Raw genomic sequence first — 26,651 nt, forward strand, 5'->3', positions numbered from 1 at the left:
TATCAACGTTCCATTGTTTCTATGGTGACTGCATCACTTTTAGAACGTTCCCACAGACTTGCTGATAGGGAACCTTCGGCTCTCCAGATGTTTTGGACTACATCTCCCTTGATGCCTGTACATTTCTGGTATACTCTATAACAGTGGTTCCCAAACATTTTAGATTCTAGGCGTCCTTAGAAATTCAAGATTTTTCCAAGGCACCGCAAGTCAAAATTCCTAGGTTGTATATCTGCGCACACACACACACACACTCACACAGTGATATTTCTAATATCTCCAGCCACCCTCCTGTCAACTTACCTTGTGTGTCCAGGTGGGTGATTTGGAGCCCTGGTCCTGTTGCTTTTGGGAGTGAGGGGTCTAGAGTTCTTCGTGCTCCTCTCCCCTCATGCTGCGGCTGCCTCCTCTCCCTCCCGTGCTTTCTCCCTGCATGACGCTGGGAGGAATTGACAGGCTGTCACTTCCTCCCAGCCGGCCGACATTACAGGTGCCCGGTTGCGGTCTTAAAGGGATCCTATAGTGCCAGGAAACCAAAGCCGTTTTCCTGGCACTATAAGTTTAATAGGTGCCCGCCTCCCCCCCTCGCGGGGCTGAAGGGGTTAAAACCCCTTCAGCCACTTAACTGAATCCAGCGCCTATATCCCTCGGTGCTCGGTCAGGCTCCGCCCACGCTCCTCTCCCGCCGACGTCAGCCAGCGGGGGAGAACTAATGTGCGTGCTTTCCTATGGGGAAAATCTGATGTTGGAGGTCCTCATGCAGAGCATGAGGACGTCCAGCGTCAAATAACATACCAAAGGTCTGTTTGGATTCCGGAAGTCCCTCTAGTGGCTGTCTGATAGACAGCCACTGAGGGCAGACTTAGAGCTGCAATGTAAACATTAGAGTTTATCTGGAACTGCCATGTTTAACATTGCAGCTCTAAGTGCAAAAGGGACACAGCATCCAGACCACTTCAATTAGCCGAAGTTATCTGGGTGCCTGCAGTCTCCCTTTAAAAGACGGCGGCACCCGACCCGGCCGTGTTCAGCAGTAATGTTTCCCCAGTGCTATAATTATAGCCCCCTGGAAACATTCCACGGCACCCCTGTGCGCGGCATACGGTTTGGGAACCCTGACTGCCTGGGTTATTCACTAAAGATGGAAATGTTAGGAATTCAAAGTGGATTTAGAATTTTAGGCTTACTGAATTGAAAACATTATACATATATATATATAGTCTTGTTCGGTGTTCCTTGCAGTGGTTAGTACTTACCAAAAGTGGTGCAAGGAAGGACATTCTGGTGAACTGGCGTCAGGGTCATGGGCGCTCAAAGTTCATTGATGCACATGGTGAGTAAAGGTTAGTTAGTCTTGTCCGATCACATAGAAGAGCTACTGTAGCTCAAATTGCTTAAAAACTTAATGCTGGCCATGATAGAGAGGTGTACGAACACACAGTGCATTGCAGTTTGCTGAGTAGGGGCTCGGTAGCTGCTGACTAGTCAGAGTGCCCATGATGACCCCTGTCCACTGCCGAAAGTGCCTTCAATAGGGACGCGAGTGTCCGAACTTGACGATGAAGCAATGGAAGAAAGCTGCCTGGTCTGATGAATCACATTTTCTTTTAGATCAGGTGGATGACCGGGTGCGTGTGTGTCATTTACCGGGGGAAGAGGTGGCAGTAGGATGCACTGTGGGAAGAAGGCAGGCCGGCGGAGGCAGTGTTATACTCTGGGCAATGTTCTGCTGGGAAACCTTGGATCCTGGCTATTATATGGATGTTACTTTGACACGTACCATTTACCTAGTGATCGTTGCAGACCACATATACCCCTTCATGGCAATGGTGTTTCCTGATGGCAGTATATCAGCAAGATAATGCATCCTGCCACACTGCAAAATTTGTTCAGGAATGGTTTGAGGAACATGTCAAAGAGTTCAAGGTGCTTCCTTGGCCTCCAAATTTTCTAGATCTCAATTTGATTGAGCATCGGGAACAACAAATCCGATCCATGGAGGCCCCACATCGCAACTTTCAGGACTCAAAGAATTTGCTGGTAATGCTTTGGTGCCAGATACCACCGGACACGATCAGAGGAGCCCATGCCTCAACACATCGGAGCTGTTTTAGCAGCACAAGGGAGGGGGATACAGAATATTAAGCTGGTGGTTTTAATGTTGTGGATAATCATTGTGTATTCATTGCAATTTCATGGGGAATTTCACAGGCTCTGTGTGTCCTACTAATTTAAAGGATCACCCAGTGCCGCTTTGCTTTTTGTGACATCAACGCAGCTACGCGAGATCCAATCACTGACTTCTCATAGATAAGCCTGGGATTGGACAGTTTCGCTAGCTCTGAGCACATGTGCACAATCTGAGCAGGCGAGGGGAGGAGGATTTTTTTTTAAAATATCTGCAACGGCGGAAGGGGCGCTCTGTAAGTGAGAGGGAAGGGATAGTAATTTTCCCCTTCCAGGTGCTCTGCCTGCAAGGGAGAAGTTTACCATGTCTGTCGCCAACAACCGATGTAAAATATGCACAGAATTGGGGGCGGGGCCTAACCGCCAAGCAGACTGGTCGCACCAAACCGGAGCTCCAGGCAAGAACCGTTAAATAAGCGACTTACCCTTCAAAGATCACACCTAAATTGCTGAAATAACAAGCCACAATCACGGTGTGACCCAGAGACTCATTTAGCCGGTACAACGGACCCTGAGAAGCAATCTAAGGCGGAGATAGGGTTGCGGCCTACCAGCGGGTGCAGGCGCGGGAGAGGCGGCCGACCCCCACGCCGGCGGCTCTGTTGGAAAACGCTGCTACACCCAAGACCCCGTTTATCCCCCCCTGGCCGGTGAGGGACATCCCGGCACAACCAAGCGACAAATACCGACGAAACGTACTTGATTCAAGCACACTACTCCGTAACACAGTCATGGCCAAAATGGCGACCGCCACGATGACAACGCGAAGCCTCCTGGACAACTATGAACAGCGGCTGGACACATTATTCAAAGAGCTCTGGCAGAAACTGTGGAGCAGACGGCCGCAAGCTGAGGGGACGCCCGACATGAAGGAGCACTCACCTACCGATGGCAGGAAACGCAGAACGGGTAAACTACGTGAAACTCGACAAGCTCCTGAACCTCGGAAACAGGTGAAACGAATAGACAGCCAGAAAGCCACAACCCATTCAGTGCCGTCCGCTGCTCACAGCGGCCCTCCGAGAATGAGACCACGTTCCAAGGGAGGATTGCGCCCTAAGAAACCGGCCAACGCCATCAAGCGACTGCAACCCAAGTGCAAGCCCCCCTTTGACACTCTCAATGGAGCCACGGAGACCTCGGGGCACCGTATAGCTCGGAGAATCCAGTCAAGCCACCCTGTGTGCCAGAACGGACTGTCCATGGACCTCCACCGCTTAAAGACTGCCCGACTCTCACCCTGCCGGGACTTTGTAAATCGAAAGGCGGGCATAGGTTGAAAATGCCGCAGCCGCAAGAACTTCCCAGCCATCCACCTCACCCACAACAAGCGGGGGAAATGGCATATATTCACAAATGGACGCTATCCGGCCTCTTAAAGTTTTATGTGTTACAGCCGTTCACTCTAGATAGTGGATATGTGACTATACATCTCGGAATACCTACATTAATCGTACTCTTTGCCTCAGATCCTTATGCTTATACTTCACCGCACTTGTAGAGAGACAGGCCACTACACCATTGGAAAAGCTTACCGTACACACCACGAGCGGCATTATCCCCGCTCACTCCTCACCCATGCACACAGGTAACAACACGCTACCTGGCACATAGGCATAGAGAGCAGCCTACTAGGTGATGACCTGTTACCTTAACACAGACGAGACTCCACTGACTATGGCACACCTGCCTCAGTACACCCTCAGCATAACTAAACACCATACACAGCGCTGCTGCCCTCGCACACAAAGCTGAAGCCCAGGGCTGAGGCCTCACTCCCACAACATCCAGGCTCTCCACACAGCGCATCATGCTTCACCTCCAACTGACAGAGACTCCTACATCGCTACTCAATTCATCTTAAACTTACAAGTTAGCATGTTACACAACTCGACTATAACTACTTCTTTATCTTGCAATACTTCTTGTTTAATTCATGTACCTACTCGACAAAAAAAAAAAAAAAAAGTGCAGTACCTCTCGACTATGTATATCAAATGTTTTGAAATGTTATTGTACACTAAACATGTCACTGATTAAGCTTGTTATTATCTCTGCACTCAAAAATAAAGAATTAAAAAAAAAAAATATGCACAGAATTGACATGAGGCAGTTTGGAACAGAGTTCTGGGCTGCCTCAGTAACATGTGCCAGGGAAGCAACTAGCCCCTGGCACACTGAAACACTGCACATACATAGTCGTACCACCATGACTACTTCAAATCACTGAAATGGTCATGGTAGTTGGAGTAACCCTTTAAAGACTCCAGATTTTTATTCTGCTGCATATCCGAAGTATATAAGTGCCTCATATGTATACCTTTAACACATTTTTGGGGAACTTAGAGGGTCAAATTAGAGACATGCCCTAGTTTTCACATGCTTCTGTGCTTGCTTCCCAGAGATGCTATTTAGTGAAACGATAATATCTGTGTCAACGCACTTAAATCCCTAGTAAGGCCAGTAATAGATCTGTGACAGCTGATCCTAGCTGTCGACATTGCAGTCGGGTATCAGCTGTCCCTGTCGGCATAGATTAGCTGGGACAGACTGCCACAGAGATTCTATCTTTTTTCTCTGAAATTCTAAGCCTTTACTACTGTAATCTTTAGTGGTGAGGCTTCCAGTAACAGCACAGCACAAATGGTGGTCCCCAACAATGGCTGCCAGTGATAAGCATTTCATTGCTGGGCTTAGCTGCTCCAGTAACTGTATGCATGTGGGAGCTTCCCGAATTCTATTTCTGTGATATCTCATTTATGAGACATTGCAAAATAGCCCAGTTTCACCAATTGCAGCAAGAACTGCTTTAAATAGCACTGTATATCCTTTGTCACCAAGTACATATCAGCCATTCACTGTCCATTGTCAATTAGGGGCTAATTGACGTTTATTCCCCCTAAAGTGTAAATTGCTTTGAATTCAAAGTGATTTTCAAGTTTCAGACCAAAATAAAGGTACGTGAACCATTCTTCAAGTCAGCTAGCAGGTTAATTTATACACCTCTTAACTGTGTAGTGCACGGATGTCCAAACTCCGTCCCTGAAATTTGCAAATATTCACGCTGTGATTACATTTTGTCATTTAGATTACAATGTATTACAATTTGGAGTTAAAGGGTTAGTCCAACCATCAAAGCCTGCTGTAGTGCAATGACCCATTTACCGTTAAAGAGGCCAACTGTTTTGCAGCGGTTTGCCATCATACCTGGATCCCCAAGGGGCGCTGTGGGTCCTCCAATGACCAGTGACGAAGTCCAGTGCTGAAACATGCAAAGAATATGCACAGAATTGACATTAACCTCCAAAAAAACCCAACAAAAACTCTTGTTCCACCCATCGAATGTTGCTGGAAATGTAGTTTCAATATACTGCACATATAGACTCCAGACACCATAACCACTTCAAATCACTTTAAAGTGGTCATGGTGCTTGGAGCAACCCTTTTAATTATTGGAGTTCATTGCATGTTTGTGATTGGTTATTATGGCCTAAAACATGAAATCCCCTTTGAATTCCTGACTATTTACTCTTTATTAAACAGCTAGAATTTAGATCCAAATGGCAGCAATTAGGTGAAAATTTTATTGAGGGTAAACTATCCAACACTGAGGGTGTAATATCCCACTCTGAGGGTATGATGTCCCACACTGAGGGGGTGAAATCCCACACTGAGGGATTGATATCCCACACTGAGGGTGTAATATCCCACACTGAGGGAATGATATCCCACACTGAGGGAATGATATCCCACACTGAGGGGGTGATATCCCACACTGAGGGTGTAATTTCCCACACTGAGGGTGTACTATCCCACACTGAGGGTGTACTATCCCACACTGAGGGTATAATATCCCACACTGAGGGTGTAATATCCAACACTGAGGGTGTAATATCCCACACTGAGGGTATAATATCCCACACTGAGGGTGTAATATCCCACACTGAGGGTGTAATATCCAACACTGAGGGTGTAATATCCCACACTGAGGGTATAATATCGTACACTGACGGTATAATATCCCACACTGAGGGTGTAATATCCCACACTGAGGGTATGATGTCCCACACTGAGGGTGTAATATCGCACACTGAGGGTATAATATCCCACACTGAGGGGGTAATATCCCACACCGAGGGTGTACTATCCCACACTGAGGGTATAATATCCCACACTGAGGGTATGATGTCCCACACTGAGGGTAAAATATCCCACACTGAGGGTATGATGTCCCACACTGAGGGTATGATGTCCCACACTGAGGGTATGATGTCCCACACTGAGGGTATGATATCCCACACTGAGGGTATGATGTCCCACACTGAGAGTATGATATCCCACACTGAGGGTGTACTATCCCACACTGAGGGTGTGATGTCCCACACAGAGGGAATGATATCCCACACTGAGGGTATGATGTCCCACACTGAGGGTATGATGTCCCACACTGAGGGTGTAATATCGCACACTGAGGGTATAATATCCCACACTGAGGGTATAATATCCCACACTGAGGGGGTAATATCCCACATTGAGGGTGTGATGTCCCACACAGAGGGAATGATATCCCACACTAAGGGTATGATGTCCCACACTGAGGGTATGATGTCCCACACTGTGGGTGTGATGTCCCACACTGAGGGTGTGATGTCCCACACTGAGGGTGTGATGTCCCACACTGAGGGTGTACTGTCCCACACTGAGGGAGTGATGTCCCACACTGAGGGTATAATGTCCCACACTGAGGGAATCCCTGCCCGGGACAAACATGGCGGGCCTAGCAACCACCGCGGAGCATCATGGGAGAAGCTCTAACAGCCCCATTAGTGAGCTTTGCACCTGCGGTTGCTCAGGAAAACCCTAGTGTGCGTGACGTCACCGCGACCTCTGTTAGCTCCGCCTCCCGCGTACGTGCGGACGCAGCGTCCCTCCTCTCTCTTACTGCCGGCGCCATCTTGATTGCCTCGTGCTGGTGCGAAGCTGCTCAGTCAGGTGAGTTCCTCTCCCGGGGCCGCTCCGGGTCCTCCCCCGTCTGCCATCACACCGGGCGGCCGGCAGGGCGAGCTCCGTGTTACCTGGTACGGGGGTGGGGGACGGCGAGCCCGGGCACGGAGCCTGCTGGGGCCTCGGGCTGGCTTCATGTCACAGGGCGCTCAGTATTGTGGGGAATGTAGGCCACAGCTACAGGGCCATCAGCATGCTCCATCCCTGGGTACTAACCAGCCATCAGCCTGCTCTATCCCTGGGTACTAACCAGCCATCAGCCTGCTCTATCCCTGGGTACTAACCAGCCATCAGCCTGCTCTATCCCTGGGTACTAACCAGCCATCAGCCTGCTCTATCCCTGGGTACTAACCAGCCATCAGCCTGCTCTATCCCTGGGTACTAACCAGCCATCAGCCTGCTCTATCCCTGGGTACTAACCAGCCATCAGCCTGCTCTATCCCTGGGTACTAACCAGCCATCAGCATGCTCCATCCCTGGGTACTAACCAGCCATCAGCCTGCTCTATCCCTGGGTACTAACCAGCCATCAGCCTGCTCTATCCCTGGGTACTAACCAGCCATCAGCCTGCTCTATCCCTGGGTACTAACCAGCCATCAGCCTGCTCTATCCCTGGGTACTAACCAGCCATCAGCCTGCTCTATCCCTGGGTACTAACCAGCCATCAGCATGCTCCATCCCTGGGTACTAACCAGCCATCAGCCTGCTCTATCCCTGGGTACTAACCAGCCATCAGCGTGCTCTATCCCTGGGTACTAACCAGCCATCAGCGTGCTCTATCCCTGGGTACTAACCAGCCATCAGCGTGCTCTATCCCTGGGTACTAACCAGCCATCAGGGTGCTCTATCCCTGGGTACTAACCAGCCATCAGGGTGCTCTATCCCTGGGTACTAACCAGCCATCAGCGTGCTCTATCCCTGGGTACTAACCAGCCATCAGCGTGCTCTATCCCTGGGTACTAACCAGCCATCAGCGTGCTCTATCCCTGGGTACTAACCAGCCATCAGCGTGCTCTGTCCCTGGGTACTAACCAGCCATCAGCGTGCTCTATCCCTGGGTACTAACCAGCCATCAGCGTGCTCTATCCCTGGGTACTAACCAGCCATCAGCGTGCTCTATCCCTGGGTACTAACCAGCCATCAGCGTGCTCTATCCCTGGGTACTAACCAGCCATCAGCGTGCTCTATCCCTGGGTACTATCCAGCCATCAGCGTGCTCTATCCCTGGGTACTAACCAGCCATCAGCGTGCTCTATCCCTGGGTACTAACCAGCCATCTGCGTGCTCTATCCCTGGGTACTAACCAGCCATCTGCGTGCTCTATCCCTGGGTACTAACCAGCCATCTGCGTGCTCTATCCCTGGGTACTAACCAGCCATCTGCGTGCTCTATCCCTGGGTACTAACCAGCCATCTGCGTGCTCTATCCCTGGGTACTAACCAGCCATCTGCGTGCTCTATCCCTGGGTACTAACCAGCCATCAGCCTGCTCTATCCCTGGGTACTAACCAGCCATCAGCCTGCTCTATCCCTGGGTACTAACCAGCCATCAGCCTGCTCTATCCCTGGGTACTAACCAGCCATCAGCATGCTCCATCCCTGGGTACTAACCAGCCATCAGCGTGCTCTATCCCTGGGTACTAACCAGCCATCAGCGTGCTCTATCCCTGGGTACTAACCAGCCATCAGGGTGCTCTATCCCTGGGTACTAACCAGCCATCAGGGTGCTCTATCCCTGGGTACTAACCAGCCATCAGGGTGCTCTATCCCTGGGTACTAACCAGCCATCAGCGTGCTCTATCCCTGGGTACTAACCAGCCATCAGCGTGCTCTATCCCTGGGTACTAACCAGCCATCAGCGTGCTCTATCCCTGGGTACTAACCAGCCATCAGCGTGCTCTATCCCTGGGTACTAACCAGCCATCAGCGTGCTCTATCCCTGGGTACTAACCAGCCATCAGCGTGCTCTATCCCTGGGTACTAACCAGCCATCAGCGTGCTCTATCCCTGGGTACTAACCAGCCATCAGCGTGCTCTATCCCTGGGTACTAACCAGCCATCAGCGTGCTCTATCCCTGGGTACTATCCAGCCATCAGCGTGCTCTATCCCTGGGTACTAACCAGCCATCAGCGTGCTCTATCCCTGGGTACTAACCAGCCATCTGCGTGCTCTATCCCTGGGTACTAACCAGCCATCTGCGTGCTCTATCCCTGGGTACTAACCAGCCATCTGCGTGCTCTATCCCTGGGTACTAACCAGCCATCTGCGTGCTCTATCCCTGGGTACTAACCAGCCATCTGCGTGCTCTATCCCTGGGTACTAACCAGCCATCTGCGTGCTCTATCCCTGGGTACTAACCAGCCATCTGCGTGCCCTATCCCTGGGAGTATTAACCGGCCATCAGCGTGCTCCATCCCTGGGAGTATTAACCGGCCATCAGCGTGCTCCATCCCTGGGAGTATTAACCGGCCATCAGCGTGCTCCATCCCTGGGAGTATTAACCGGCCATCAGCGTGCTCCATCCCTGGGAGTATTAACCGGCCATCAGTGTGCTCCATCCCTGGGAGTATTAACCGGCCATCAGTGTGCTCCATCCCTGGGAGTATTAACCGGCCATCAGTGTGCTCCATCCCTGGGAGTATTAACCGGCCATCAGTGTGCTCCATCCCTGGGAGTATTAACCGGCCATCAGTGTGCTCCATCCCTGGGAGTATTAACCGGCCATCAGTGTGCTCCATCCCTGGGAGTATTAACTGGCCATCAGTGTATATATATAATATATTGAGCCAGAACTCGAGGATTCTTATGAAATAATTTCTTTATTGAAATCCATACATTAAAAAGTTGGTGTTTCAGTTCTGTCATTTGAGGTGCATTTGCACAGCTCGCAATGCTGCTATGGCCTATCAGGTGTCCCAGTGGAACTTCAGGTATCTACTGGTGCAAAAAGTAGTCTAGTGACCTCAGATAACTTCCTCCCAGCACTTGTGATTGGAAATCCGCACTGATGTAGAGCAGCCTGCAGCAGCTATAGCAGTTCCTGCCCGGTACCCACTGGACCTCAGGGAAGCCAGCCAAACTGCTAGATATACACAGAGCTGTAGAATAATACACCAGGACTCGACAAATCCCATGTCTCAATGGAGACTAGAATTTTCATCCTGGGATTTCTTAGCTCTTTAGCAAAGGAGCAGTAATCTTCTTGCAATTCCTCTCTGCTCTATCGCATACAGTTTTGCCGAGCCGGAATATGATGTCAGTACAGAGAACACACAATGGGGTAGGGAGGAACTGCAGAACGATTAGAGTGAAGTGGAAAGGATCCACTCAGCTCTCCCAATGTTAGGAAGGCTGGGTGGATTTAAATAAAAAATGTCAATTTTTTGAGTGTGAGAGAAAATGTGTATTTAGGTACCTGTCCCCTCCGATCGCATGGGAAATCTATTTTTACTATATATTTTTTTTTTTTCCTTGCTTCCATGGCTGAGATCATCAGTCTTTATGATTTCCCATAGGAAAACACGGGACGGATATTGAGCATGCGTAGCAAAATGCGGCATAAATCAGCATCTCCTTATAGAGACATGTTGAATCAATGCATCTCTATAGGGGAACATTCAGCTCCTCTACTTAGAGCATGGAGACACTGAATGTAGGTGCTGCATACTGTGCAGCAGTGGACTACGAATCACCTCTAGTGGCCGTCTGAGTGAGTGCCACTAGAGGTATTAACTATGTAAACACTGCTTTTTCTCTGAAATGCCTGCAGGGACAGACTATAAACACTAGAACTACTACATTAAGCTGTAGGGTTTCTGGTGACTATAAAGTTTCTTTAAGAATTGCAGTTTTCTTGTTGAAAATTAAACTTTGTTAGTTTAATAAAAATAAAAGCTGTTGCTTAGATTCCAAACAGATTTGTCATGCACAAAACCACAAACTACTCATGAACATTTACAATATAACAGCCCACATACACACAAATACAACACAACCAAGCAATTGCAACAACCATACCTAACACAAGCAGAATATGGCAACATACACACTAATTAAAAAAGGACCATCATGCCAAGGGACTTAAAGATAGGGGGGAGGGTTTAGAATGGGAAAAAAGGGGGCTATTTTGTGTGCAAGGTGTTCAATGTTAATGGATGTTCTAATGGTTCCCATTGTTATTACACCAAATCAGTCATGTCGGGCACGTAAAGGAACTCTATAGTGTCAGGAACACAAATATGTATTCCTCGCGCTATGGTGGTTAGATAGGTATTTAGGTTACGACCCCCTTTTAAAAACATGACTTTACTCACCTTCATGGCTGAGATCATCATATTTGACGACCCAGAAGTCTCTCTAGACAGCCACTAGAGGTGGAGTTAACCCTGGCAGGTAATTATTGCAGTGTATTAAAAACTGCAATAAATACAACTTCAGAGTTAAGGGACCTGGGACACTGCATCCAGACCATTTTAATGAGCTGAAGTGGTCTATAGTGTCCATTTAAGGACCATGACAACCATAACGTTCTGTAGTCATGGTGCTGGCCAGGTTCAGGTCACTTATTCTATTGAGACTGGAACACAATCATAAGAGCTTTTGTTATCATTCCAAAGTATGCCATGCAGTGCCAGCTGATTGTTTTAGTGCTGTGCAGAGAGCTTCTGGCTCTCATAGAGGACATGAGTGGCACACCAGATAAGTTGTTAGACTGTTTGCAATTGCCGGGACACTATAGGTACCCAGGCCACTTCATCTCATTGAATTCTGGGAGCAATGTCCCTGTCCCCATTTGTCCTGCAATGTAATAAATTGCAGTTATTGAGAAAATTGTCTCTAGTGACTGCCTTCCTGATAGCCACTTGAGGCACATCGTGGATTTTAACGAAGTCTGACTCCCTTAAACGATGCTGGAGGTCCTCATGCACTGCAAATTCCCATAGGAGAGAATGGAGTAAATGCTTTCCTATGGGGGTGGCCTAATTCACGAGCGGCACTCTCTGCGCATGCATGCTCTGTCTCCCCCTCCCCCCATCGGATGACGTTGGCGGACCCAGCTCCAAGGGAAATCAATGTTAGAATCAAGTGAATAAAGGGTTTTTAATCCTTTATGTGCTACTGGGAGTAGGGACACTATAGTGTTAGGAATATTGCTTTGTATTTCCAACGCTATATATTACCTTCATTTTGGAAAGGGTGCCAAGCACCATAAGCGCTACAGAATGCTGTAGCGTTTACGGTACTTCGTGTGTACCTTTCACGCATAAATATATTGTTGGCGTTATACAAGTTTAGACTGATTTTACTTAATTTATCCCTGCATCCTTAATCTAGTTTACAAATATCCTTTGTATATCTTAGATCGGTGTGCATCCCTGACAATGTTGTGCCCTAATGGATTGTTTGGTTTCAGAATACTCTGATTTCATTAGTTTACTTCTGTGTCCTTCAACATCCTTATGAGAAACAGACCACAAGTTGATCATACTGCATTGTACCACAGCAATAGCTGATATGCAAACTGTTCATTGATTAACTTAAAATTCTTTCATGGTTAAAGTTGCAAGTAACTATGCTGGGTTTTCACAGTATATTGCTTTTTTGTTTCAGACTCATCATGAATCAAGAAAAACTAGCAAAGCTGCAAGCACAAGTCCGAATAGGAGGCAAGGTTAGTGTCGTTTTTAACTTACTCCCCTGAAAAAGTAAGCTAGCAGCCTCTTTCTTTTAATAGAAAAGTACAATTCTCTTGAATAAATGGAGTTAAGTAACATTTATTTTTCATTCAGTGTTTGTAAAATCCGAATAGGAAAGCATTGACTCAGTGCTTTTCTAAGGGGAGGGCCTAACACACTTGCTGTGCATGCGCATTAGGTCTCACTTCGGAACAGGTGGAATGTCGAGGATCCGCTAGGGAGGGATTATACCAGGGGGCACCATAGTGTTAGGAATAAGTCATATTTCTGACACTATAGGATCCCTTTCAAGATGCATTTGTAGTGCTGCAGATTTTTCTTTACTGCAAAAATGGAATGTGTATATATACATAGTTAAATGTATTTAACACTGAATATTTACTGTCCCATTTCTATGGCAGGGGTCACGCAGTCCCACAATGGCAAAATTAGCCGCTGTGGCTGTTGCCTCTAGTTTTGTGTAATTTATATGAAGGAAAAAAAGTACAGTCATCTGTCTTGCAAGTTTTCCCTAAGTTCAGACATGATTTATGATTGTGGTTGTTGGGCACTCCAACTTAATCCCTGATCTAACATTGAAACTAAAGAAACCTGACTACTGATACTCTCTGCCAATTGAAAACATTCAGAGGGGCACAAAATTGATGTTGCTAATGCCAAAGTATGAATTTCCGCATTAGCGTATCAGTGCAGACCAGGATTGTGGGTAGCTGACAGAGCCAGGTAAGTGTCAAACACTGGCCATAAACAGTTTGACAACATATTGTGGGGTTCCTGGCCATAACCACTGCAGTGCACTATAATGGTAAAATTGCTTAGCGTGCCCTTTAAGCAAATTAATTCCTAATTAGCCTTCCTGTTCTGTTTGGATTGTCCTTTTAGCACAAAGTGTCAAGGATTGCTCTGTATGCTCTGCCGCTGTAATTTAACATCTTTAAAGGAACACTATAGTCACCTAAATTACTTTAGCTAAATAAAGCAGTTTTAGTGTATAGATCATTCCCCTGCAATTTCACTACTCAATTCACTGTCATTTAGGAGTTAAATCACTTTGTTTCTGTTTATGCAGCCCTTGCCACACCTCCCCTGGCTATGATTGACAGAGCCTGCATGAAAAAAAAACTGGTTTCACTTTCAAACAGATGTAATTTACCTTAAATAATTGTATCTCAATCTCTAAATTGAACTTTAATCACATACAGGAGGCTCTTGCACGGTCTAGCAAGCTATTAGCATAGCAGGGGATAAAAAAAAAATCTTAATTAGACAACTTGTAAAAGCTTAAATATGGCTCTCTTTACAGGAAGTGTTTATGGCAGGCTGTGCAAGTCACATGCAGGGAGGTGTGACTAGGGTTCATAAACAAAGGGATTTAACTCCTAAATGGCAGAGGATTGAGCAGTGAGGCTGCAGGGGCATGTTCTATACACCAAAACTGCTTCATTAAGCTAAAGTTGTTCAGGTGACAATAGTGTCCCTTTAACCCCTTAAGGACCAAACTTCTGGAATAAAAGGGAATCATGACATGTCACACATGTCATGTGTCCTTAAGGGGTTAATAGCCTTATGCTGCTGTTGGCATGGGCAGTATGTCGGCACACTGTACTCCACAGTAGCAGGAGCTTTAGAAACATTCCCTAACACTTGTGATCTATAACCGTGTCCAAAATATATTCCATTAACCTTAAACTCTAACTTGGGAATTACATTGTATTTAAGTGTGTGTTCTGCTCTCCAGGGTACAGCCCGCAGAAAGAAGAAGGTTGTACACAGAACAGCAACTGCTGATGACAAAAAACTTCAGAGTTCTCTGAAGAAACTAGCAGTAAATAATATTGCTGGCATCGAGGAGGTAAGGCTTCTTATTATATAATTTTTGTTATCGCATTCATATCAACAGCATGTTCTGCAGTGCTGTTCATGTAGGTTATTTCTAGTGGACATTCGTTTTGTGACAAAAAAATGCAAAAATTAAATTTTTAGATTTAGCTTTGTTACACCAGAGCTGTCATAGGCGTGCGCAGCCTATTGCATTAGGGTGTGCACCCTAAAGCACAAACACACACGCCACGTATATATGTATGTATATATATATATATATATATATACACACACACACACTGCTGTGTGTGTGTGTGTTAGGGTGCTGTTAGTGTGTGCGTGTGTGCTGCCATGCCTGATCCCTGGTGGTCCTAGTGTGACCTCGCGAGAGGAACCCAGCGGAACTGCTGGCTAGAGCTCCCCTGGTCCTTTCCTGCCTGTGGGCCGGTGAGCAGGGCTGGACTGGGACAAAAAGTCAGCCCAGACAGAGCAGCCCACTAGGAAAGGTGGGCCAGAAATGTGGCGCGTTATATCAGCCACCAAGACAAGCACCCCCCGCCCTCTCAATTGTTATGTTAGTGTGATACCCCACCAGAGCATTCAGTGCTGTCTGATTGAAAAAAAGTCCAAGTGACTTGTCTCTGATGTCCCCAGTAGTGGGTACTGGAGAACACAAGTGGAAAAGGATTGTTAAAGTGTGTTTTGCACGTGTGGGAATGCTCCCTGCTGTGTTATATATGTTTGGATGTTTTTTATGTGATTGCATGTGTGTAGAGGAGACCGGTTATGCTGTAGAGTGTAAAGGGGTCTGTTTGTGGTGTATAATATGTAGCTGGGGCCTGTAGTGTATAGGTGTGTTTTTGGGCTGTATATTATATTTGTGTGTGTGTGTGTTTATAGGGCCTTTAGAGAGTGTTTGTGCCTAGCGGTGTGTTGCGTTTGCATGTAAGGACTGTATTTCTTGTATCTAGGAATTGCAGGGGGTGCCATTGTGTGTATGCATATAGGTGTTGTGCACATGTGTGTATTGGTGTGGTAATAATAGGGGGTGTAGTGTGTGTTTAGGGGAGTTGTGTGTGCATAGGGGCACAGTGGGTGTATAGAGGGGTATAGAGTGTGTAGTGCTTTTGTGTGTGTATGCAGTGTAATACGTGTGTTTATAGGGAGTATAGAGTGTGTATAGTGATTGAGTGCAGTGTATAGGGGGTATAGAGTGTGTGTGAGTGCAGAGGGTGTATGTGTATATAGGAGGTATAGTGTGTAGTGTGTATAGGTGCAGGGGGTGTAGTGTGTATGTATAGGGGGTATAGTGTGTAGGTGCAGGGGGTGTAGTGTGTATGCATAGGGGGTATAGGTGCAGGGGGTTTAGTGTGTATGTATAGGGGGTATAGTGTGTAGGTGCAGGGGGTGTAGTGTGTATGTATAGGGGGTATAGTGTGTAGGTGCAGGGGGTGTAGTGTGGATGTATAGGGGGTATAGTGTGTAGGTGCAGGGGGTGTAGTGTGTAGGTGCAGGGGGTATAGTTTGTAGGTGCAGTGTGGATGTATAGGGGGTGTAGTTTGTAGGTGCATGGGGTGTAGTGTGGATGTATAGGGGGTATAGTGTTTAGGTGCATGGGGTGTAGTGTGGATGTATAGGGGGTATAGTGTGTAGGTGCAGGGGGTGTGGTGTGGATGTATAGGGAGTATAGTTTGTAGGTGCAGGGGGTGTAGTGGGTATAGTGTTTAGGTGCAGGGGGTGTAGTGGGTATAGTGTGTAGGTGCAGGGGGTGTAGTGGGTATAGTGTGTAGGTGCAGGGGGTGTATATAAGGTGTATAGTGTGTGTAAGTGCAGTGTGTATATAGGGTGTAGTGAGTAAGTGGTGGGGTATAGATTATATACTTAATTATATAATTAATATAATAAATTTTGATTGTTTCAGAATTTAAATTTAAAAAAAACTACACATTTACTCCCCTTTCCCCTTATTACCTTACTTTGCAGGGGGGAAGAGGGAGCAAGCTGCTGATCATCCCTGGTGATCCAGTGGGCTAGTGATGTGGTCTGTACCTCCGCAGGGTACAGACCATGCCTTCCTCTCGCGATCTCCGATATTTTCAGAGCGTTGCCATGGCAACGCTCTGAAAATATCGGAGATCGCGAGAGGGCTGCCCTGCGTGCAGCCTGGAGGCGCTTTGCTCCGTATCCAAAACGGAACGGAGCACCTCTCTCCGGGCTAATCTGTTGTGCTTGAGCCGGCAGGGGAGATATTTTGATCTTCCCTGCCGGCCTCGATCCATGCGCGGCGCACGGGGATTAGGGTGTGCCCAGGCACACCCGGCACACCCCGTGCGCACGCCTATGAGAGCTGTCATTCGTGCTGTTAATCTGTGGTCATGAGGGGGTAACGCAGGAACATATAAATGAAATACAGATGAAAATAAAGAGCTTTGTTATTGTTGAATAAAAGAAAGTTTCTGTAATAATGAAGTGCCATTAGCATGACCATTGGTGGAGCTTTTTTTTAAAAAATATTTAGTCACTAAAGAAAGAATTGTCATGAATATTGCCAAAGTAACCCAATTTGAAGACCGTATACTGTGCTTCCAGTTTGGCTACCTTTCCTGATAATAGTTATTAACTAAATTGAAAATGAATTTGTTGTGTATATCAACTGGTTAGATTCGCCATTTAACTGGCAAATTGTAACTGCAGAACAGCAATGTTTTTACATTACAGGGTTAAAACAAGATGGACATGGCACCCAGACCAGTTTATTGAAATGAAGTAGTCCGGGTGCCTAATGTGTCTTTTTAAAGACCGTTTTTGAGGTTTGGCACCCTGGATAATTAGGGTTGTCTCTGAGGAACTTTAAAAAAAAAAAAAACTGTAATTAAGACAAGCCAAAAAGGTGCAAAATAGGTGCCTGTTCCTGTCATTTGGTGTACAGATCAAGTGAGAAGTAACCCAGAGAGAATGAAGGGGGATAAGCAGCAGTAAAACATATATATCTAAATTAAAAATGTAAATATAGATTTATTTCATTTATATTCTACTCCCACTCTTTCCCTGCTAATGGTCATTTCTCATTTGATCTTTGAATAACATAAATATTTTGTCTTTCCCTTATCAGTTATTTCTTTTTATTTAATTTTTTTTTTGTGGTGCCACATGGATTGTCAGCACTTGTAGTGCAGTAATATTCATTGCTACTGTACAACTGTGTTAGGTACTACACTCCTCTCTAAATGGGTTTTTTTCACCCCTCGTATATTGTTCTTTATAGTAAAACGTATAAAGCTTTTGAAATGATCAGATGTTGCCCTGTGTAGATTGCTAGTCTGTGCGTTTCATTTTACACCCAAGTGGTCATAGCAGAAATGCAACAATCCTTTATTTGGAAACCATACAAATATAATATTTTTCTGTTGTGTATTAGAACAAGAGGGCTTTTTTTTCCCAATGCGAGGAATGTGGAAGCGGCAGAGTAGTAGCCATCAGGAATAGTTTTCCTTAATTAAAGCTATCTCATTAAAGGAATTCATATGCACACACATTAAGGGTTAGGAATTGCTTATTATCTACCTTCAGAAACCTTTTGTAGATTGAATAGTTTGCATCACTGTAAATGTATCGAGGGGTTTGGAATAAAATACTGCTGAGAGGTAACTGTTCCAGGGTTATTTTTAGTCCTTGCAAAGCATGGTTTAAAGTTGCCATCAGATGTTCGACCTTCACAGGCCTTATGTCCCACAATGTGTCACCATTGGGTGTACTTTGTAGTCCTGTTTAGTAGACCAATTTCTTTCCACTGTTATTTGGTTTGTTCATAAATCTTTCTGTGATCATTTAGGGTGAGTGCCGATTCCCTAAAAGAGCTGCAAAGTTGTAGATAATTCTTTAAAGATTATTAATGGTTAACCTTTTGACACTACAGCTGTTACTATGCATATTGTATTTCGCTCTATTCAGCTGGTTGAAGCAGCTCAGTCATCAAATTACATTCACACACACACACACACAACCATTATTTGCCCCAGCGCAAGTTACCTTTTTTCTGTAATGTCCATCCCGCTGGGTCTTCATTCACAATGCCACCATCTAAGCAGAATGCCTGCCTAATGGCGTGTTCCTGTGAAGGACCTCCTGCAGCTCCCTTAGACTTGTAATGACTTTCTGGATTGTGTGAGAGTCAACACAGAGGACCCATGATGCTCAAAAAAACTAGTGTGCTGTAATTACTTGTTTCTAAATATACTTTCACACCCACAATTCCTATTAACAAAATCACAAAAACAGTGCTTAATGAAATGGTGAATCTCAATGAACACGGAGAGCGCTTAGCTATAAAGTCACCCGAACCTCTATAAAAAGACTTCAAATGCATATATGTACTATAACGAGACCCTCGCTGCCAATACTTGCAATAGCTGTCGGAATTGAGAAAAGCTGATGGAATAAGCTACACTTTTTATCAGCCTGGTCTTTGTCCATAAGACAAGGTAGTACCGACTTTCCTATATCTTGATTGTAGTGCAATTTCCGTGAACTGTCACAGCAGTTGTTATGAGTATTTCATGAAGACACTATCTTTATAAATTGCTGAAAATTGACAGAGCCACTGTTAGCTGAAAACCACTCTGGTCCATGGTGCTAATGTTGAATTCAACATACAAACGTATTATCCACAAGTTATTATACAGAAGTCTTGTAGACTTTGTGGTGCTTTCTGCATTATATTGGGAACAAAAATGTACTACACATAGAGTTGCTAGTTGTTCTGCGGTCTGCTTATGAGAGATGTTGGCAGTTACATTTGTCCCTTTTTATAATGTTGCATGTTTTCTCTTTCTAAAGGTGAACATGATAAAAGATGATGGCACAGTTATCCATTTCAACAATCCCAAGGTCCAAGCTTCCCTCTCGGCAAACACGTTTGCAATCACCGGCCACGCAGAAGTTAAACAGATCACAGAAATGCTCCCAGGGATCCTGAGCCAGCTGGGCGCTGACAGTCTCACAAGTCTCCGCAAGTTAGCAGAACAGTTCCCCAGGCAGGGTGAGTATCCCATTTTTAGTCTGTCAGCTGAATTTAGGCAGGTTTGCTTTTCAATGTGTAAAACAGTCTGTCGTCTTCTCCAAAATTTAACCAAGCACAACGTGTCAAAGTTTTCTTTCAACAAAACTCACATTTTAATTTAGGCTGTATCCATGTTAGCCTGCAGAATGCCTAGTACCAGCTAGCTTCTGACGTCTATTCCATTTTACGTCCTCTGTTAGGTTTTCCTACTCTGCATATGCACATGTCCCATTAATCCTGTTATAGGGGGACACTCCTGCTTTCTCCTGTCACATTTCCTATTATGGAATTGAGTCAGAGTAAATATCTTTAAATTACATTATTGAAATAAATCTCTTCTAATATGTGCTAGGTATTCTATTCACATTTAATTTTTATGTTCTCACTTAAAGAAAAGCGGTCTGCCACATTTGACTTTTTGCACAGATTGATACGGGTTGTGTATATTATTTCTTTGTTGTATGCCTGACTCATATGAGCTGCGAAACAATATAAGCATTTCCATAGCATTCTAGACATGGGAGTGCTGCACCGTGTGTGCTTTATAATTATCTTCACATTTACACACCAGTAAATAATTCAATAGCTGCTATTGGCATGAAGTATTGAGAAACTTTCTTTTTGGAGAAGTTGTAATTCAAATTTGATCGCTGTGTAAATTAATCTGGATAATTATTAACTCCCCTATAAAACAGGAATGTATTATGAAACCTGTTTAACTGCTTTTGCTACCACGGACATGGCTTGGAGCTTAGTTGCAACATGACTTCATCAAAATCGTTCTTGTTCTTCGGCGTCTGAGTGTGATGGCAAACAATGCCACATCTCTTGCATCAAGGTTAAAGCTGCTGTAAGGCACAGCCATACTGATCCAAATGAAGATTACAGCAATCCCGAATAGCATGTGTCCAACAGTGCAAAATTACACTTCTTGTTGTTAGCGTGACTGTTTTTTATCTAGAGTAGATTTTTTACATTTTATGCCACTGGCATGACATAAATATCAGCAGTGCTTTTTAGTGAGATCCGTGTGAATCCCCACATGTGATGCGACCCAGAAATGAACTTCAGTTGACTGTTTTTCATCTCTACATTTGTGAATGAGTAGAGGGTGGAAATGCACGCTAAAGATTCTAATCACATTCTTTTGCTAACTAAGTGTTAGCGCTGCACAGAGATCAGTTTATTTTTGATGATATGTCATGGTATTTTTTTTTTTTTTTTTTTAATTCTTTATTTTTGCGGGTATATGTGAACATCGCGTTACAATGCGTGCATTAAAGACAATCATCAGATGATACAAGTAATAGCAATAAACAGCAACACATGCAAATTAATCACCCAAATTTTTATATGTAAAATATTGTCTAGCGTGGATTCCTCCTGTCTGTCTAGGCATTCAGTTAGCTCGAACATGGGTCGGAGGGAGCTGGAAATTAGCTTGTGCTCCCTACTTGTCAGCTCGTACAGCTATGTCTGGGGTTGGTGGAGCTTAGGCGCGTGGGCATGGAGCAATGAGCAGTGTTATGTAATGTGCCCTGATGTTGCCCGTGCGCTTATATGAGGAAGGGGCTTGATTAATTAAAGCAAAGTGAGCTGAGGGGGGGTGATTGGCTTGTCTTAGCGTCTGGTTAATGACTTACGGAGCCAGGTACATATGTATAATGGAGTCGAAGGCGATGGGGGTTATAGGTTGCCCGTCCCAGATAGTACAATGTGAAATTAGTGCAACAGAAAAACTCATGCAGCATAAAACATAAAATGTAAAGCATAAACATACAACATAAGACAGAGCCTTGCGTGGCAGCATTATCAGCAGGCGTTGTCAGTTTCAGGTAGGGAGAATGTCTGATCGCGCTCTGATTCCTCGAGGCACGAATGGGCTTATGGTGGCTACAGTCCATGAGGGGCTGGTGTCCGCCGGGGTCGCTGCTACCGGCAGGCCTAGGGCTCGGAGGAAGGTCGTTGCTTCTGTCTTGTGCGTTAGAATGTGTTGCTTGCCGTCTTTCTCTGCCATCAGTCGTTGCTGCCCCCACTTGTACTTGATGGATTTTTCCCGTAATTGTTGAGTGATCTGTCCCAGCGACCTCCTCCATGTCAGGGTGTGTCTGGATATGTCCCTGAAAAAGGTGAGGTGTGCTCCCTCAAAGGGGACCGTGGGAGCGTCTTTGGTGGCGCCCATGAGTGCCCCCCGGTCGGATTCCCGGTTAAATTTAATGAGTATGTCCCTGGGAGCCTCCTGTGGCGCTTTGGGTGCTTTGGGGAGCCGAAAAACTGAATCTATGCCCATCTGCTTTATTTGTTTGGGCAGCAGCAGAGTAGCCAAAAGCCGTCTGCAGTAGTGTGGTAGTTCAGCGTCTGTGACTGTTTCTGGCACACCTCGGGTCCGCACATTCCTTGCTTTTGCCCTGTCCTCCATGTGGGCTAGTTGAGTGGACAGGGCACTGCAATGCCTTTGACCCAATGCTGCGTCAGTGGCAGTTTGGGCGACCCCTGCACCCTTGAGACCCTCTTCCACCGTTACCACCCGGCTTGTAAGTGTCGAGACCTCCTCCTTAACTTGCACCATATCGGCGTGAAACATCGCTTGTATTTCTTTGGTCAACGCCTTAATGTCGGCTTTCGTGGCGGGAGCTGAGTCTCCTGGTTCCGAGGGTGCCCCTTGCTTGACAGGTACTCTCGGTGGAGGTAAATATGCCGTCGGGCTCTCGTCCTCTGATGAAGGTGAGGTGGAGGCCTCTGTCAGTGCCATCTTGCTGAGGTCAGGCCTCGTGGCCGTGCGCAGCGATATGTCATGGTATTTTGTGGTTTTAAAATAACTCCTTGCTCCTGGGGAAGTCTCAGCGTTACAGCTATGGCTATGTGTGGTATTTGTGAGAGACGTGGCTGTAATTCTGTGACTATAATGCTACAACTGAGATGTGCTAACAATTCTTCAGGTCCTGAGCTGTGAGGCTTTTTTGTTTTGTGTGTGTGTAAAACCTTTTTTTCTGTCTGCAGTGTTGGATAGTAAAGCGCCTAAACCAGAGGACATAGAGGAGGAAGATGATGATGTTCCTGGTAAGTTTCTTTCTTTTAAAAAGTAATAATTCAAATTGTGGGTACTGCCAAGTAACTGTCTGTTTCTACAAAGGTGATATTGGATTAATGTAGAACATACTAGAAGCTGTGGTTTTTTTTTGGGGGGGGGGGGGGGGGGAGGTTTGTAAAAAGCAGAGACTGAAAATCTTTGCAGTTCATTAATCGCTATTTAGAAAAGTGTGTGTGAAATTTCAGTCAGTTAAAATGTTTGAACTGCTAAATGTTTAGCATTAAGGATTTAAAACCTTTAAGTGATGCCTTGACCTTGTTGGTCCTCGATAAATATGAATACTATTTAGAGTACTTAAGTCCTTTTTTCCCATTAGCTTCTTGATAAAAGTGGTAAGATTATAATTTGGGGTTGGGTTCTTCTTTTAGATCCATAGGCATGTGGTGTTTTAACGTCCCAGCCTGAATTCATGTTCATAGCAAGATTGTTTACTAATCTAACCCACCATGGGTTGATGCAAACATTGTTTTCAGGGTTTTTTTTCTTTCCTCTGAGTGCTTTTGTTTTATCTTTACAGAACTTGTAGAAAATTTTGACGAAGCTTCCAAGAATGAAGCAAATTGAGAAGTGTAACCTGCTGATCCTTGGAAATTGACATGGACTTGATTTTGACAAAACGAAAATCAGCTGTGCGGTTTCAAAGTTTTACAAGCAAAGATCATGTGTTAATAGCTCCATAATATAAATATTTTGTATTTTAACGATGCTACCGCAGCATTTTTCTCGCTGATTATTTTGCGTTTTGCACTTCCCTGGGACTGGACCTTTTGGACAAAATGGATAAACAAAATTTTAATTTTACTGGCAACGTTTTTGTGTCTGCTCTAACAATCAACTTGGAGAGCAGCAGGCTCCTATATAACATCTGATTTCTTGTCCCATATGTAGAAATAAAACACTTCTTTAGATTTTGTTATATTTATTTTAAATTGTGCTGGTGAAGTACTTTTTAATTACAAGGCCTACAAAGGAAGGTTATTGCCTAGAACTGTATTTTTGGAGCAGCTAAATTAATGGGAATTGATGCGTATTCTGTTGCCTTATAACTGTTCAGATGGCGTATCCTGATAAAAGTAAAATTGGTCTTTTCTGCTCCTTGTCATCTCTTGTAGACACCTGAGCCCGTGTATTTGTTATTATATTGGTTTAAAGCTGATCTGTTACTTCATAGTCTTTATTTTAATAGTTCATTGTACTTAATAAAGTGTGTCCACACGTTAAACTAAAACCGTCATATAATAATTAGAAATGCACCTTATCTGTAGGTCAGGGAGAGTGTCAATCTTCATAGAATTCATACATGGGTTTTAAATTATTTCCTTTCAATCAACTTTTCAAGACGAATGATCGAACAACTTGTTAGGAACAGTCTGACAGCATAAATTGGGTTAAACATTTTATGTGCCACCCACACCCAGTAATCATGTTTCAGCCTGTTAGCAGTTCATTAACTATCGTACATGATTGAGGCCTTGCAGTCTTAAACATAGTAGCTTGTGTGCCCTAATAAAGGATCTGTACTCCTTTTTGTCTTTGTTATGGTGTGCAGGACCAGAATAATAATCACAGAAGAGATTTGCTTAATCCCAGTTCATGAAGTTAATATACTTTTACTGTCCCAAGAGCAGATTGACTCTTGTAGCATTGAAAAAGTAATGTGTATTTTTTTTTTATTTATTTAATATTCCTCCTACATTCAAACTAAGTTGAGATATGACACTGTTTATTTGGTTTTAAAAAGACAAAACTGACTGAAAGACGTCCAAACCATTAGCCGCTTATATGTAAATTCAGACTGCAGTTACTGGACATATCTGCTCTAGCTATGAAATCGTGTGGGTTTAGGTTTGTCAGAATATTTTACTAGTAGCCTGTACTCTGAATATGATCTGTTTCAAAAATGCTACCATGTGCATGGATTAGGCTGCCTTCCAGTAAACTAATGTGAGAATGATTGGAAAGCTCATAAAACTGTCCTGAAAACAGAAGTGTGGATTTTCCACAATGGGAAGACTTATTTTCTGGCATCTGCAGGGGCCCTGCTCCACACCTTCATAGAACTGTAAGCCTGGATGCAGGAAAATGGTTAAAGAGTCATGTCGTTCTATGATGGAGAGGCGTCAAGGCTGTCCTGGGACCATAACCACTACACCCCACTTCATTTGCTGAAATAATTTACAATGCTCTTGTTACCCTCACACAACTTACCACTTGACTAATATTTTGAAAAGTATGCAGTTTCTCTAAAGCTAAATTAAACATCTTGTTAATTGCAAAAAAATAAAGGCAAAATGTTAAGTTTATTTTATATCATGATCTGAGCTACCTCCGTAAGTTTATATTTTCAGCAATTTTATCAATGTACAAAGGAAGAGAGACTGAATTTGAATGGTCTAGGACTTTTTTTTTTTTTTTACACTACTATTGGCCTTAACTATTTTTTAAGTTGTTTTTTTTTTTTGCAAGGCTCTTAAAGTGCACCTGTCAAAACAGGATCATGTAAATCAGTAACTCCTAAAACCATAAATTTATAAGTGAAGAATTTTGTTAATTCAGAAGCAGTTATTCATTTCTCCAGTGTGCCAGCGGCTCTATAACTGAGGGATTCTGGCAATCTGCACCACATCCTATGCCGTTTTTAGGAATACCTCCCCAAGCAGGGCTGCCCTCATCTGTGATGACTTCATTACATTGTCAGCGCTGTGTACACTAAAAGTGGTGGAAGGTGTGCTTGCTAGAGAACTAATCACAGCATTTGCGGGTTATGCACAGTAGATGCTATAAGGGTCTTCTGCTCTTCCATGTAATTTAACTACGTACATAGACTTCTGTCCTGAGATGGCATTTTTTCTGTGTATTAATGAATGTATGATGTATAAAAGCGCTAAGGTGATTGTCATTTGTCCATATATGTATCTACTTGTTATGAACTTCTATAAAACTAAAAGAGGCCTGTCCACCAAAACCTGATTCATGTGGAACAACAAAAAAATTGAAAATACATGAAGTGGTAATCGCTTAAAATGTGTGAGACCGGGGGGACGGGGCCAGGCGGCCATGCTAGCAGGCTGCAAGTCACCACAGCTCCTGGAGAATTCAGCCAATATTGGGCAAATACCCACTAAACTCAGCCTGAAACACCCTAGAAAACCGTGGCACAAGTTTCTGTAGTGTCCCAGTGCAGCTAGAGCACCTGAAATCGGGTGGATCTGGGTCCTGGTGAGATGCTCAGGGGATTGGGGACTGAGGCCTACCCGGGAGGGGAGTGGAGTAGACGGCCGCTGCCTCGCTCTCCATCCCGGCTGCAGTGAACCACAACGCGACTGGAGCCCTCCTGGCCCCGTTACACCCCCCCCCTTTGGACAGGTGGGGGTTATCCCGGTCCCCACCAGGCGGGCAAACACCCACAAGGCGCTCCTGGGCAGCTCGGCACCAGCCGCCAACGACCGCCACGCGGCCTCCACAAAATGGCCGAACGTGCGATAACTGCCCCACAGGCCACTGGAGAGGAGCCGCGCAGACCGCGCCAACTAGGAGCTCCTTACCCCAGCTCCTTACCCCAGCCTCCTACTTCCAAGACCGCAGACCATCGCCTGAGGCAGGCCCTGAAAAGCTGTCCCCCTGTAACAGCCAGGTCGTACCGCTACCCGCACCGGACAAGGTGATCTGATCGGCACAAGACCTGCAATCACCCCACGGCTGGGTCACACGACCGCAGAGACCTACGGACATTGTGCCCAGCAGTATGTCAACAGGACCCAGTGGACTTGGAGAGACCTGCGGGGTGTATCCC

The 26,651-nt window shown here is 45.1% G+C and overlaps 1 protein-coding gene across 1 annotated transcript; it reads left to right on the plus strand.

Annotated features, from left to right (window-relative positions):
* The first annotated feature begins 7,073 nt into the window (after window positions 1-7,073).
* BTF3L4 (basic transcription factor 3 like 4) lies at window positions 7,074-23,948 on the plus strand. Its single transcript, XM_063427821.1, has 6 exons — window positions 7,074-7,179; window positions 12,802-12,862; window positions 14,626-14,739; window positions 19,545-19,746; window positions 22,768-22,827; window positions 23,376-23,948. The coding sequence occupies exons 2-6, from the start codon at window positions 12,809-12,811 to the stop codon at window positions 23,420-23,422; spliced, it is 477 nt and encodes a 158-aa protein (XP_063283891.1). The 5' UTR covers window positions 7,074-7,179; window positions 12,802-12,808; the 3' UTR covers window positions 23,423-23,948.
* The last annotated feature ends 2,703 nt before the right edge of the window (window positions 23,949-26,651 follow it).

Source organism: Pelobates fuscus, chromosome 7 (assembly GCF_036172605.1).
Source record: "Pelobates fuscus isolate aPelFus1 chromosome 7, aPelFus1.pri, whole genome shotgun sequence".
NCBI lineage: Eukaryota > Metazoa > Chordata > Amphibia > Anura > Pelobatidae > Pelobates > Pelobates fuscus.

Bases quoted from the DNA above. Each gene is read 5' to 3' on its own strand.
- BTF3L4 (XM_063427821.1), top strand. From the start codon at position 12,809: ATGAATCAAGAAAAACTAGCAAAGCTGCAAGCACAAGTCCGAATAGGA. The intron at 12,863-14,625 runs GTTAGTGTCGTT...TCTGCTCTCCAG, and splicing joins AAGTCCGAATAGGAGGCAAG to GGTACAGCCCGCAGAAAGAA. The intron at 22,828-23,375 runs GTAAGTTTCTTT...TTATCTTTACAG, and splicing joins GGAAGATGATGATGTTCCTG to AACTTGTAGAAAATTTTGAC.